Source organism: Pollachius pollachius (genome assembly GCF_949987615.1).
Source record: "Pollachius pollachius genome assembly, chromosome: 18".
NCBI lineage: Eukaryota > Metazoa > Chordata > Actinopteri > Gadiformes > Gadidae > Pollachius > Pollachius pollachius.
In genome coordinates, this window is record NC_136951.1 from 13487331 (window position 1) to 13500961 (window position 13631).

General features: G+C 47.9%; 2 protein-coding genes across 2 annotated transcripts in view; one reads left to right on the forward strand and one right to left on the reverse strand.

The window, feature by feature from the left end:
- The window catches only part of magi2a (membrane associated guanylate kinase, WW and PDZ domain containing 2a), a gene marked incomplete at its 5' end in the record, with an annotated part of 152332 nt that overhangs the window by 108777 nt on the left and 29924 nt on the right, over window positions 1-13631 (reverse strand). The window contains one exon of the mRNA XM_079755925.1: window positions 9881-9997. Coding sequence (XP_079612051.1) covers window positions 9881-9997 — 117 coding nt within the window. The remainder of the gene's footprint in view (window positions 1-9880; window positions 9998-13631) is intronic.
- Window positions 1-13631, forward strand: part of LOC307089375 (histone H3.2) — a gene marked incomplete at its 3' end in the record, with an annotated part of 183935 nt that overhangs the window by 98731 nt on the left and 71573 nt on the right. The window contains exon 2 of the mRNA XM_079755606.1: window positions 12271-12329. The remainder of the gene's footprint in view (window positions 1-12270; window positions 12330-13631) is intronic.

Sequence of the window (13631 nt, forward strand, 5' to 3'; positions counted from 1 at the left end):
TTGTTGATAGTGTGTTTGTGTATGTGTGCGTTTGCGTGTGCGTGTGCACATGCGTCAGAGGATCTCGCCAGTCTGAATAATGCATGGTCTGCATGTTTGTGAATGCACGGGCAGCTGCTTCTCAGGAGAAAAAGAGGGAGAGAGAGCGGGAGAGCGGGGAAGAGAAAGAGAGAGAGAGAGAGAGAAAGAGCGAGAGATAGAGAGAGGGAGAAGAAGAGCGTCATATGGTCATACCCATAACTGAAGAGAACAATGCAGTGAGCCCATATAGGGTCCTTCCCTTAACCTCATCCAATAGAGGAAGCGCATTGACAATGGATGCCTATCAAGGTTTTTACTAGCCTCCACTAGCTTGTTACTCAGACAAAGCAGTGCGCTGTTACCTATATCCTTTATTCCACAGCCGATACGAGCACATCCGTGTTAAGAAGTGGAAATCAGAGCCATAAGAAACAACTCTGAAGGTTCACATCGTGACAAACAGGTCCCACGCTTTACAGTTGTGCGCCTTTGCATAACATGACAACAAATGTGCGTTGAGAAAGCAACACACATGAATAATAAACCGAACGGCAACAGCGTGATGGTTTGAAACTCAAAGCGTGGGGCTGTTGTAGTTGGAGTCATCTTGTTGTTAATGCCACGAGACCAACTGCCCTTTTTAAAAGAGGAGGAAGAACATAGAGAGCTCATTGTTCAGATATCCAACGCAATCAAACAACACATTATGAGTCACTATGACATCACAGAGGTAGACCCCCCTCTGAGATACGAGGACCTGAGTCACATTGAGACACCCCTCTGTGATACAGGACCTGAGTCAAAGGTAGACCCCCCCTTTGTGATACACGACCCGAATCACACTGAGACCCCCCTCTCTGATACGAGGTCCTGAGTCACACTGGGAGACCCCCTTCTACCACAAACAGGGTTGCACGCCCCTCACAAATGAACACTTGCATGCACACAAAGAGGATTGCACACACAATGGACACATAAATTCTCATAAGAGAACTCTTACATGACCAGGTCACATGCAGTGACCTCTGACATAACCAGGTCAAATGCAGGTCACATGCAGTGATTTCTGACATAACCAGGTCCCATGCAGTGATTTCTGACATAACCAAGTCCCATGCAGTGTGCTTGCAGCAGAACTCCTCCTCAGGTGCAGACTAGCTCAAGGTGTCCACGGGTCTGTGGTTAATGGAGACTCCTCTGTGCTTCCTGCTGTTTTGGTTTTATTGCGTCTCGACGCCGATCGATGCAGCGACGCTACGGCCCACTGCCTCGTGAGAGGACACAGCGATGAGTCACAGGGCAGGTCAGCTCACTCTCTCCATCTCTTCACTTTCTCTTTTATTATCCCACCAGGACAAAAGAGGGAATGAAGAGGGATGATGGAGGAGGAAGGGGAGACTGAAACGGGGCTAATGATTAAAAAAAACGAGAGGGAGAAGAGAGAGAGAAGGGGAGAGAGAGAGAGAGAGAGAGAGAGAGAGAGAGAGAGAGAGAGAGAGAGAGAGAGAGAGAGAGAGAGAGAGTTTAAGAAGAGTTGAGTCTTTGATGCCGATGGGGAGAGGAAACAGCAGTTGCCATGGTAACCCCACCCTGCCTTCAATGAGTCAATGAGTTAGTGAGATGAAGAGAGGAGAAGGGGAGACACAGAGAGGGAGAGAGGGAGAATAAATTGAGGGATGGAAGAAAGGGAGCTTTTTCGGGGTGAGCATTCAGTTCAGTCGGGTGAGACGAAGTCAAAGAGCAGAAACCCAGACATCAGAGAGAGCAGGGTTCTGAGAGGTACGTCAACACTGAGGGGCGATGGCCCCTCTGTCGCCCGCTCCCAATGACACAAAGAAGCAGAAGCAAGGCAGCGCTTAACCTAGAAACACAGCCCAGAGCGGCGGCCCTACAACGAGGCCTGGCCCCACGGTGAGGCCTGACTCCAGTGAGGCTTGGGGCCACAGCAAGGCCCCACAGCGAGGCCAGAGAGGCCTGGCTCCCCTATGTAGGCTAGTGAACCGGAGCCAACTGAGGGACTCTCAGGGCCACTATTGGTCCAGACCGATGTGTCACCTCACCAAGATGGAGGCGTGTGCCTGGTACACAGCAGCAGACCAGGATTTGGGCAGGAAGATGGAAGAGGCTGTGGCGGACGATGTAATGATGCCCTAGGCTCTGCACTTGTATTCTGGGTTGTTGAACGTGTGGTCGGCTTAGAACAACCTCAATGTGTAGAGGAATCTGATCCTGACGGCACCAGATATCTGGCTGGACAGAAGTACACAGAGAGAGGCAGTGAGGGGGTTAGAAGGGGGGAAGAGAAAAGGGAAATAATCGCAATAGCATGCCAGAAACATGGAGGATGAAAATCCATGGTAAAACAGACAGTGTATCGCTCCCTCTCATCTCTTTCTCCCTCACACACACGCGCTCCATAATCCCATCTGTCTCTCCTCGCCAAACGTCTCTCCCTGACTCTGGCATTGTCTATCTCCATTCCTCACACAGCCTCCCTCACACCTCTCCTCCTCTCACTGGTCTCTTTCTCACTCTCTCTCTCTCTTTCTCTCAAACATCAATCACTCCCTCTTTCTCCAGCAATATTGCCAACGCTGTAGCCAATAACACACACATTGGCCCGTTGGCATGAACCTCTAAGTTAACTCTGAAGATCCTCTCCTAAGACCTCACCACTGAAACATGTGCTCTAGATCCACATCAACATCTAAAAGATCACACACACACACACACACACACACACACACACACACACACACACACACACACACACACACACACACACACACACACGTTTTAGCAAACCATCGACCACTTCAACTGTGTACTTCATTAAAGGGACCACTTTGACAATAGCTGCGATTCTGAGCCGTTTAAATATGGCTGTAATCGCTCTAGGGACCTCACTAGTGGTAGTGCCTACCAAGATGTATGATGGGTAGATCAACCTTCCAGTTGGTGCAGTCGACTGGGTAGACTGGGAGGAGGCTCTACATATCACCCATCACTGGAGGCTCCATTTTGAAACAGTAAAGAATAGGGGTCCTTTTAAGAGATATTGTGAAATATCCAATAACACACTTCATAAAACCCCAAACTCCAATTACATAAAGTTCATTGGGCTGTTGTGCTTTCATCTCACCCCCTTCGTTAGCAACCTGTCTGCCTGTGCAGCACCGCTACGCTAGCTTAGTTTAGCTCTCGGCTTTCCATTAAGAATCAATAGACCCAGGTTCCCTAGGCAGGCTACGGTGTGCGGCTAACGCTGGCAGAAAATAGGCCCATCACAATCGTTCTCATGCACTGTGAGGGTCTGTCAATGGTAGCTCCATGCACGGTGAAAAGGGAGCTGGCTAAATTAAAATGAGGTTCAACCGTTTGCTCTGGGAGAGATAGTGTCCCAGCGGCCCATTACTATGCATGTAATGTTTTCAAAATTTAATGTTTTCAAAATGTTATATTAACGACTCAATACATATTGGATTTAATATTTCACCTTTGCATCTCTGGTCAGAGATTTCTATGGTTTCATATGTGAAACATGGAAATGTTTGGAATCAAATCAGAAGACTCAATCTAACATCAATCACATATTATGGGATGCATACTCATGATAAGAATTGTTAGTTGACAACTTAATAGTAGCAATGATTGTTCAGCTCTGTGTGATTTAAACCTTGATATTAATCAAAATACTATAACTGACTCGCACACACACACACACACACACACACACACACACACACACAGCCACATGTCGTGCTTTACTAACAACCAACTGCTACATGTCACCCTCGTGAGAACCCAACTTCTCTGGCGGGTCTGAACTCCTCATTTCGGAGGGAGAGAGAGAGACCGAGAGAATGGTATAAAAGTAAAGCTACTCTGACACTCTTCAACAGCTCCACAGAGCTGTCTCTCTCTCCTCTCTCCCCACCTCCATTATTTAGAGACACTCCAGGAGATCTTGGGGCCTTCAGAGTGCCTTCGCGTGTCCGCACTCCAAGGGCCTGTGTTTGCCCGCCTCGAAGCCCAGAATAGAGCGGTATTATTAGGAGGAAACACGGCGTACAGACGAGTGTTCAGGACGACCGGGGCTGAACATAATGGAACTCAAGGAAGAAGAGCGCTCTAAGTAGAGCGCTGATCTAAGGTGGTTTGGATAAAGACCATGGTCTCTTCTCTTCAAGGACCAGCGAGGTACAACAGAGGTTACGGCGGTGAAAGGAAAGGATCATTAATGTGTATAAGTTTTCTATAGTGTACACACCTGTAGCAGGGCTCCAGACTGCGACCAAATGGTTGCATTTTGCGACCAAAATTTAAGAGTGTGTAATAGAATTGAATGGCCACTGTTAGCGCTAATGTGTGGAGGGGGAGTGCCCTAAAGATTATCGAGTAGGGCTGGGTATTGCCAGGTACCTCACAATTCAATTCAATTCGATTCTTTAAGTCTTGATTCAATATCAATCAATAATACGTGCAGATGACAAAAATACATAAATATTATTTAGAATTAACCATTTCAAAATGAATTAACCATTTCATTGTGCTTTAACTAGCAAAAAGGGAATACACAATTGTATAGTATTGTTCCTGAGCTTAACTTGCAGCATCAAAGTAATAATCATATCATGGACAAATGTAAAAGGGCATGTACATTAGACATGCACGCTTCTAGATTACAATGTTTGCTTCTTTTTTTCTTTTTTTATGGAAATAATCAATTTCAAAAAAATTCTGAATCGAAATTGAATCGAGAACAAATAAATTGCAGTGCATTGATGAATCGATATTTTTACCCAGCCCTATTATCGAGCGCGCGTAAACTCGAAAATCAAACTATTGACTCGTACTTCCGACCTTCGTCTAGTGTGCCAGTCAGAGTCCTGCACGGGTCTTATTTTGAAAATCCGCAATACTTAAAACCACATCCGACCCGTGTTCCGACATTAGCGCGAATTACATTCCGCACCCGACCAGACCCGCTATAAATTGATAACGACACCCGACCACACCCGAAGGAAAATTAGACACATTAGATGGAAAGCCGGGGAATTAAACTATCTGGTGTTTGGCGTGATGCTTTAGATTGCTGCGCAAAAAAGCACATCATCTGATGTTGATTGTTTTAGTTAACTCCTTTGCTACTGAATAACATATCCAGCACCGGAGAAGTCTCGCAATCGCAAAACCCGCGACCGACCCACGCTGTTCAGGCGTCCGACCCGACCCACACCCGTGTCCAACACAGTTCATCCAAATTGTGCGGGTACCCGAACCCATGCAGGACTCTGCTTCAGGTGCCATAAAGGGCTTTTCACCCGGGAGGCGTTTGTCGCACCTAGACGGGCGAGTGGGCAGATTTGAGAGGCGAGCGGGCAGAGGGGAGGCGCAGCGTCCTGTCAAGCGGCACGACGAGAAGCGGGCGCACTCCCGTGGAACTGTCGCTCTGTTCCGTGCTCGTCGAACGCATGCACGCACACGTGGAAACCGTTGGGATATATGAGAAACACAATAAAACTTGAAACAGCATATAGTAATTTCTGCGTCCATTATCAAAATATTTTTTGGTAATACAGTAAAGGGGCTCACAATGTGTTCCCCTAAAATGTCTGGTTGTGCCCCTAAAAATTTCAGTTAGGGGCCACAGTGCTCCTAGTGAGGAATATTAGTCTGGAGCCCTGCTGTAGGCTGTTGTATTGTGCATCAACCTGGTACAAAGAGAGGTTGTAATCTTGTGACTTCTGCATCACTTCAACTTATTTTCTTTCTGCGTATTATCATTCTTGGATCGCACACGACGACGACGAATATAACCTAGGTTTGACCGCTACTATGCATCAACACTATGCTGTCATTCCCACAACACTATCACCAGCGCTACGCTTGTACCATCACTAAGGCCTTCATCATAGCTATGCTATGACAGCCGCTACGCTAGGACCACCGCTACGCTAGTACCATTACTGAACCTTCATCTCAGCTATGCTATCACCACCGCTACGTTAGTGCCACCGCTAGGCTAGTACCAACGCGACGCTAGTACCACCGCTACACTAGCACCACCGCTAGGCTTGTACCAACGTTACGCTAGTACCACCGCTACACTAGTACCACCGCTACGCTAGTACCATATCTAATCTAGTACCATCACTGAGCCTTCATCAAGGCTACGCTGTCCCCGCTGCTACAGCCTCACCACGGCTAAGATATTCCCAGTGCTAGGCTAGCCTTATACAGAACAGCAGCATTAATATGCTATTACCACCAGGGTGCTTAAACCACTCCTGTGCCCTCAGCAGTCAGCAGCCCTCCTCCGTGTGTCCGAGCGCCGTCCTCTTCCCTCCGAGTCGATGCGTCTGAACCAGGCGGTTGATCCGTCCGTGAGCTACCTCTATCTCCCCCCCATTACAAATACTGCTCCAGAAATTGCTTTTCTTTTACCTGCCATCTCAAGTCTTCTGAGATAAGAGCTCTCTCTCTCTCTCTCTCTCTCTCTCTCTCTCTCTCTCTCTCTCTCTCTCTCTCTCTCTCTCTCTCTCTCTCTCTCTCTCTCTCTCTCTCTCTCTCTCTCAACCTCTTTGTCGTGTGTCTCTCCGGCCCCTCCTGCCTCCTGACTCCCAGCAGTGTCGCTCTCCTCCACTCTTCATTCATCTCCATCCCAGGGGCTCCGTTCAAAAGTACTCTGGCCCGTCTCTCCTCCTCGTCTCGCTTCAATCTCGACGAGGTCACTTCCACTCCACGGCGTGCAGACACACACGGGAGCACACACACGCAAGCACACACACTCGTTCAGATTCACACAATGGCTGCGCTAAATGCATCAGTTAACTCTCCACAACCTCTCTCTCTCTCTCTGAGCTTTCCATTAATTCCTGTGGTTATCAACAATTTTGTCCCAATCGGTCCCTCTCTCTCTCTCTCGGTATATGTTTCTCTCTCTTTCTCTTTCTCGTCATGTCTCTTTATTCGTCTCTCTCTCTATCTCTTTCTCGTCATCTCTCTCTCTCTCTACCTCTTTCTCGTCATCTCTCTCAATTCATCTCCCTCTCTCTATCTTTTCCGTCTCCAGTCACTTTGTGTCTCTATCTTGGCAGCCATGTTTTTCCTGCTCAGTCTTTATTGTTTTCTCCTCCCCGGCACTTTTTCTTGGCAGCTGCTCCGTGTTCCGTTATCTGAGGATACAACTCACACCGTTGCAAACAAATCGCTCTTATTGTTTGTAGCGCATAAAAAACAGCAGGAAAAAGGTGTCTCTTGTCGTGTCTTTTTGGTGTGAAAAAATGGAACAGTGATTTAATGAAACCCCATCACTGCGAGACCTGAGGAAAATGAGCTTCCATCAGGGATTCAGGGCAGAACTAGCGGTTAGCGGCTAGCGGTTAGCGGCTAGCAGTTAGCGGCTAGCAGTTAGCGGCTAGCAGTTAGCGGCTAGCAGTGAGCAAACGGACATCTTTGCCTAATGGTACTGTTAGGCTGATGTGGCAATAATGTCAGACACACACACACACACACATAAGCACACACACAAGCACACACACACAAGCACACACACACACAAATGCCTGCATGGCAATAAACACACACAAACACGCACACAAACCGTAATCACACAAACAGCCACACACCAACACACGCGCTCATGCATGCACACATTGCACTTAATTAGCCCAGGCTGCTGACTCAGGGAAACAAGCCTGGGTTCATGGGACTGGGATGGTTTCACATCACAGCCTCCAGGCCCCCGTGAGCAGGGCGCCCCGTTGCCAGGGGAACCCAGGTCATCATGCTCGGGCCGTACAACAACGAACATCCACCCCTTCCATACCCATCTCCCAGGGTTTGGGTATGAATGACCAGCGAAAACACCACCTACCAAACAACTACCCCTACCATGGACCTCACCTGGATCAGGTGTGTGTGTGCGTGTTCGTGCGTCAGGTGCGTGTGTGTGTGTGGGATCGTTTCCCCATCTAGAGACACATGTATTCTGAGAGTAGTCACTGCCCGATTACTCTGCTGTTTAAACATTTATTTTATTTCCTACAGGTTGGTGTTTTTTGAGATGAGCATTAAAAAGCTTCAGCTGTTGGTTTTCCCTGCAGACATACGGAGAGCTACCCATTAGCAGGCGCTAATAGTGAATAAATCGGCAGTGAGGGATCGTTTTCAATTAACACATGAAAGAAGAGTGTCAAATATGCTAATATTTGAAGCAGAAAACGTTAACAGCTCAAAAACACAGGCCCTTCGGGCCTGTAGCTGTGGACCACCTCGCTGTTCAAATATGAGTTTAAGATGTTTGTTCTGATAATACACAGATTCACCACAGCTCGGTCAAACTGTTTCCCGGGACAGTAGTAATACCCTTAGTCTGAGGGAGGAGAGGAAGCGGGAAGGCTAGGGAACAGAGAGCAGAGGAAACACAAACTAACTAATAATGATATTCAGGGGACTTAAAACTAACTAACTAATAATGATATTCACAGGACTTAAAACTAACTAACTAATTAATGAAATTATGGGGACTTAAATCTAACTAATAATGATATTCAGGGGACTTCATACTAAATACTCATCGTGCGGCAGACGCTTTGACCCAGGCTGGTTTGTGAAAATACATGCCAGTAATGAGCAGGGGATCTTGGGTGCAGAGAAATGACCTGTTTCCAATATACTATACTGGCCTGGCTGGACTCTTATTGGCCTGGTTGGACTCTGATTGGCCTGGCCTCCCAGTGCAAGTGGGATTATGTCTATGATGACGATTGTCTTGAGCCATAACACAACGATAGACACTTACTGTAGCCTATTTAGTCGCATATTAGCCTCCCGTAAAATGTGATGTATTCAAATTAAGACACGTTTCAGAGAGAAGGAGCACTTCACAATGAAATCTGCGATTGTGAGTTCTGTTTGAAGTTCAATATTAACCTAATTGTTTGCTTCCTAATCAAAGAAGCTCATTGTGCCAATTTATTTGAGATGAGTTTGTTTACACGTTGAACAATGTTTCACACAAAGTGCAACATGATATTGTGGAAAAAACACTGAGTACAAATATAAGCGATGTAAAATGGGAAATATTGTCCGATGTCTAGTCTTTAGACCCAGACTAATCTGAAGAAACCTTCCCATTTGAACCTGATCATCTGTTTTACAGGCAAATATCATCAAACTAAAACCCATGCGGTGAGCTTCTGTCCAAACTTCAATTAACCTTTTAAATTAGACTTCTATAGTTATCGGAACAAATGAATAATAATGAATCATGCTGTTGAGAAGTCCAGCCTTGCTCTGTGTGCGTGACGATGTCTTTCACAAGAAAATTTATTGTATTTTTATGGGTCTATATTCCTTTTTTAAATGGACGAAATTGCAATTGGAAAAAGGCCATTAGGTTGTGGCCATTTGGTGATACAAACCAGCACCTTAATGGGCTTGGAGTCAGCCAGCACCCTATAACCCCTATTAAAGTTCATGTACATTCATGTATTCAACCTTCATGTATTCAGAGGTGAGGGGAGCACCCTATAACCCCTCCTTCATGTGTTCATCCTTCATGTATTCAGAGATGAGGTCAGCATGCTATAAACACTCCATCATGTATTCATCCTTCATGTGTTCATCCTTCATGTATTCAGAGGACAGCCCTTCATGGTATCAGGGAAGGAGCCGTCTGATACTCAAGTGTCTGATCTTAACGGCTCAGAGAACATTGTGAGGACCAGCCAATGGGGCAGACCCCACCTCCGGCGGGGGGGGGGGGGTGAGGGACAGGGTCAGAGAGGTTTGGGGGGGGGAGGGGGTACTCACAGGGGAAGGAGCGAGGAAGAAGTTGGGGGGTTGTACTCACAGGGGACGGTGCGGAGGTAGAGGTTGTCCCTGATGATCTGCTGCAGCTCGTGGTCCACCGAGTTCTTCTGGAAGCGCAGGTTCAGGTAGCGGCGCAGGTCCTGGTCGATGACGCCCCCTGGAGGAAGAACACATGAGGAGGTGAGCTTCACACGCTCGGACGTAAGCTGTCACAACGGACAGCCGGGGCCCACATGTGTTATGTGGCTCAGGAGGTAGAGGGGCTTGGCTAGTAAACGGAAGGTTGCTAGTTCGATCCCCGTCTCCTCCTAGCGGAGTGTCAAGGTGCCCATGAGCAAGACACCCCACCTTGACTGCTCCAGACGAGCTGGCTGTCTCCGTGCATGGCTGAGTCCGCCATCGCTGTGTGAATGTGTGCATGAATGGGTGAAGTTTAGGCAATAGTGTAAAGCGCTTTGAGTGGCCACTGGTTGGAAAAGCGCTGTATAAATGCAGTCCATTTACTATTTAACATCACTGATCTGTGAGGGCTAGTGCAGGGAACAGGTTTCCTTTAAACATTAGATTAGATTCAACTTTATTGTCATTGCACAAGAGGACAACCAGTACAACGAAATACAGTACAAACATACTACTACTATGGGCAACCGCGCCTTCATCTCAGCTGCACCCAGTCTGTGGAATGCTCTCCCTGACCATCATCATAAGGGCCCCACAGAGTGTGGATTCTTTTAAAAAAGGCCTGAAAACTTTTTAGAAAAGCCTTTGGCTAAACTGCTATGTTAAATGTTTGTTTTTTTCTGTTTTTCTATTTAAGCTAGTTTTAAAGCCTTTTATGTTGTTTTTTTTAATCCTTTAACATGTGCATTGTAGCACTTTGAGGTCATTGAGTTGATGTAAAGCGCGTTATAAATAACATTTATATATTTATTTATTTATTTACTGTTCTTCAATCAGTAGACTCAAGACTCACTTGACTCTGCATCGCCTCCCCCCTTACCACCGCCCCTCTAACGCACATATTGTATGTTGTACGTCCTGGCACTTAATGTACGCACTTATTGTATGTTGTACATCCTGGCACTTAAAAATAATACTTAGCATTGTGTAGCATCTTCTCCTTGCTATTTTTGTTGTATACAGGGAATGGGTTAACCTAGAGATTTTGAGTGCTTGGCACTTGGTTCAACGAACATCCTAACAGTACCCACAGCGATATATTGTTGTTTCTCTCTCATCTGTTTAATGTATTTATTGTAAATCTCTTTGGATAAAAGCGTCTGCTAAATGCCTTAAATGTAAACACACATTAAATAGCTTTTAACACCCCACTAACCAGACGATCTCAAATAGAGTCAACGCCCCCGTCTGAGGCTGACCAGCAGATGAATGACTCAGGGGCTGTACACCAAAGCGTTTGAAGGGCGCAATAAACCGATGGTGAAATAGCACGGCTGCGAAATACGCTGAGAATCCCCCCAAAGCCCAGCCAGAAACACTAGCCCCGTTTATCCTGGCGATAAACTATGTGAACAAAACACCTCCAGCCATCTCCCTCCTCCGTCGTTACGGCTGGCATCTGGTGGGGCGGCGGGCCGGGCTGTAAACATGGTAATTGGTGGAACACACGAGTGTGGAAGTGTTCCACACATAAACCAACCCCCGAACCCCCCACCCAGCTCCAGGGAGCCGTTTCGCCGTCATCCGCCCCCCAACCCCCACCTCTACCTCTTCTCCACCTTCCACGCAACCCGGCGCTACGTCCCTTCTCCATCCATCCTAGATCCCGCCAGTGTTAGGGTCTCGCTGGCTCAGCAGAACCGGCTGGGGGGGGGGGGGTTGGGGGGGGTAAGTGGTGGCGAGGGGTGGTGGTGGATGGGGTGGAGGGGTGGTGAAATAGGGGTGCATCGGGGGGAGGAAACTTCAAGGGCAAATCCCCATGGGGCTAGCAGATCAAAACAAACAAGCAATCACACCCGACACGCTAACATACACCAGCAGACAGAAACACTCATACACCCCAGTCACACACGTACAGATTACGCAACTGACACATGAGACACTACACACACACACACACACACACACACACTACACAACAGACAGGCTACACCGCCATAACAGTCTACACAGGGACACACAAAATGTTCACACACATACTCTACACAACACGCCACACTTAACTGTAAACACACACGCACAGTCGATCCAGCCAACTCCTGTGACCACCCATTGGATGAAGGGGGGATAAGGGGGAGATAGAGGGGGAGAGGAGGGAGAGAGGATACCCCTGGGATTTTTCATCCCACTGTAATAAACAAACACTTGTCATGGCTGTTGTTCCAATGCATTTGGGTCACACACACACACACACATTCACACACACACACACACCAAGACACAGTGACACAAAGTGACACATACACAAAGTCATACACACACACACACACACACACACACACACACACACACACACACACAGTGAGCTAGTGAAAGAGAGTAAGAGAGAGGGTGAGAAATACACTGCAGAGAGATATGTCTATGCTTCAGGAGACGCTTACAGCATATGATTTGGCAAAGAGCCAACTCCCCCCCCCCCCCATCCCTCAGTGGCGCGCCAAAGAACATGTATGACAGGATGAGCACACGCAAGGGGAAGGCGGCGTGTGAACACGCTGAGCCAAAACCAATACCAGCATTAATATGTGCACAGCGCTAACCTGTGTGTTTATTCTCCCTCTCACAGGAGATATGATTGATTGGTCGGTATAAACCCCGTCTATAATCTGTCCGCCGTGACCGCATGAATTCATGAATAACCCAGTTACCACCAAAAATTACCGCCATGTCACATATTGCTCTTCCGCTCAACGTTCGCGCGCGCGTGTGCGTGTGTGTGTGTGTGTGTGTGTGTGTGTGTGTGTGTGTGTGTGTGTGTGTGTGTGTGTGTGTGTGTGTGTGTGTGTGTGTGCACGAGATAACTCGAGTGCATGCATGCTCCAGAACAAAAGAGAAATATATTCACAGATAGACAGACAGAGACAGACACACACACCGGACGATTCACATTAGCATGAGACGAAAGTAGGACAATGCCTCCGCATATTAAAAAAGGTTAACACACACACACACACACACACACACACACACATACACACAAGCTGACAAATACACACAAACAAACACACACACGCCGACCACACTGCACCTTTAGCATGGACGCGCCGTCTCTTGCCCCTCTCTCCACAGGTACCACGGCGCCCAGAGATAAATCCAGAGAAACCCCCCCGCGAGAAGACCCTCTAGTCCCGGTAGCCAGTTCTTCACCCGCTCCGTCTCGGTACGAACTCAGATCCGATTCCGTTGATTTTCGTTATTTTCCCCGTCCACGATTCTCCCTTTCTCTCTCTCACTGTCTGTCAATCACGTTTTTCCCGCTCTCTCCTCCTCCTCAGTCCTCGTCGGCGGGGATGGAGACACTGCGAGCGCGTGTGCAGCGCGGAGGGGAGGCTGATCGAGCGAGCGAGCGAGCGTGTGACGGAGGTAGAATCGAGAGGAAGGCAAAAGGCACCGTGCGCTGTGTGTGTATGTGTGTGTGTGTGTGTGCGTGTGTGCGGCTGTGCCCGTGTCGTCTGGGAGCGGGGAGATTGCGAGGGGGGAGGCGGGGGGAGACGTATTGCATTGAGATGCTGCTCACCGCTGGCTCCCCTCCCGCCTGAGCCGCAGGTCCTGCACTGCCCCCTGTCGGCCGCACACAGGTACTGCGCCTCTGGTCCACGACCACCGCGTCA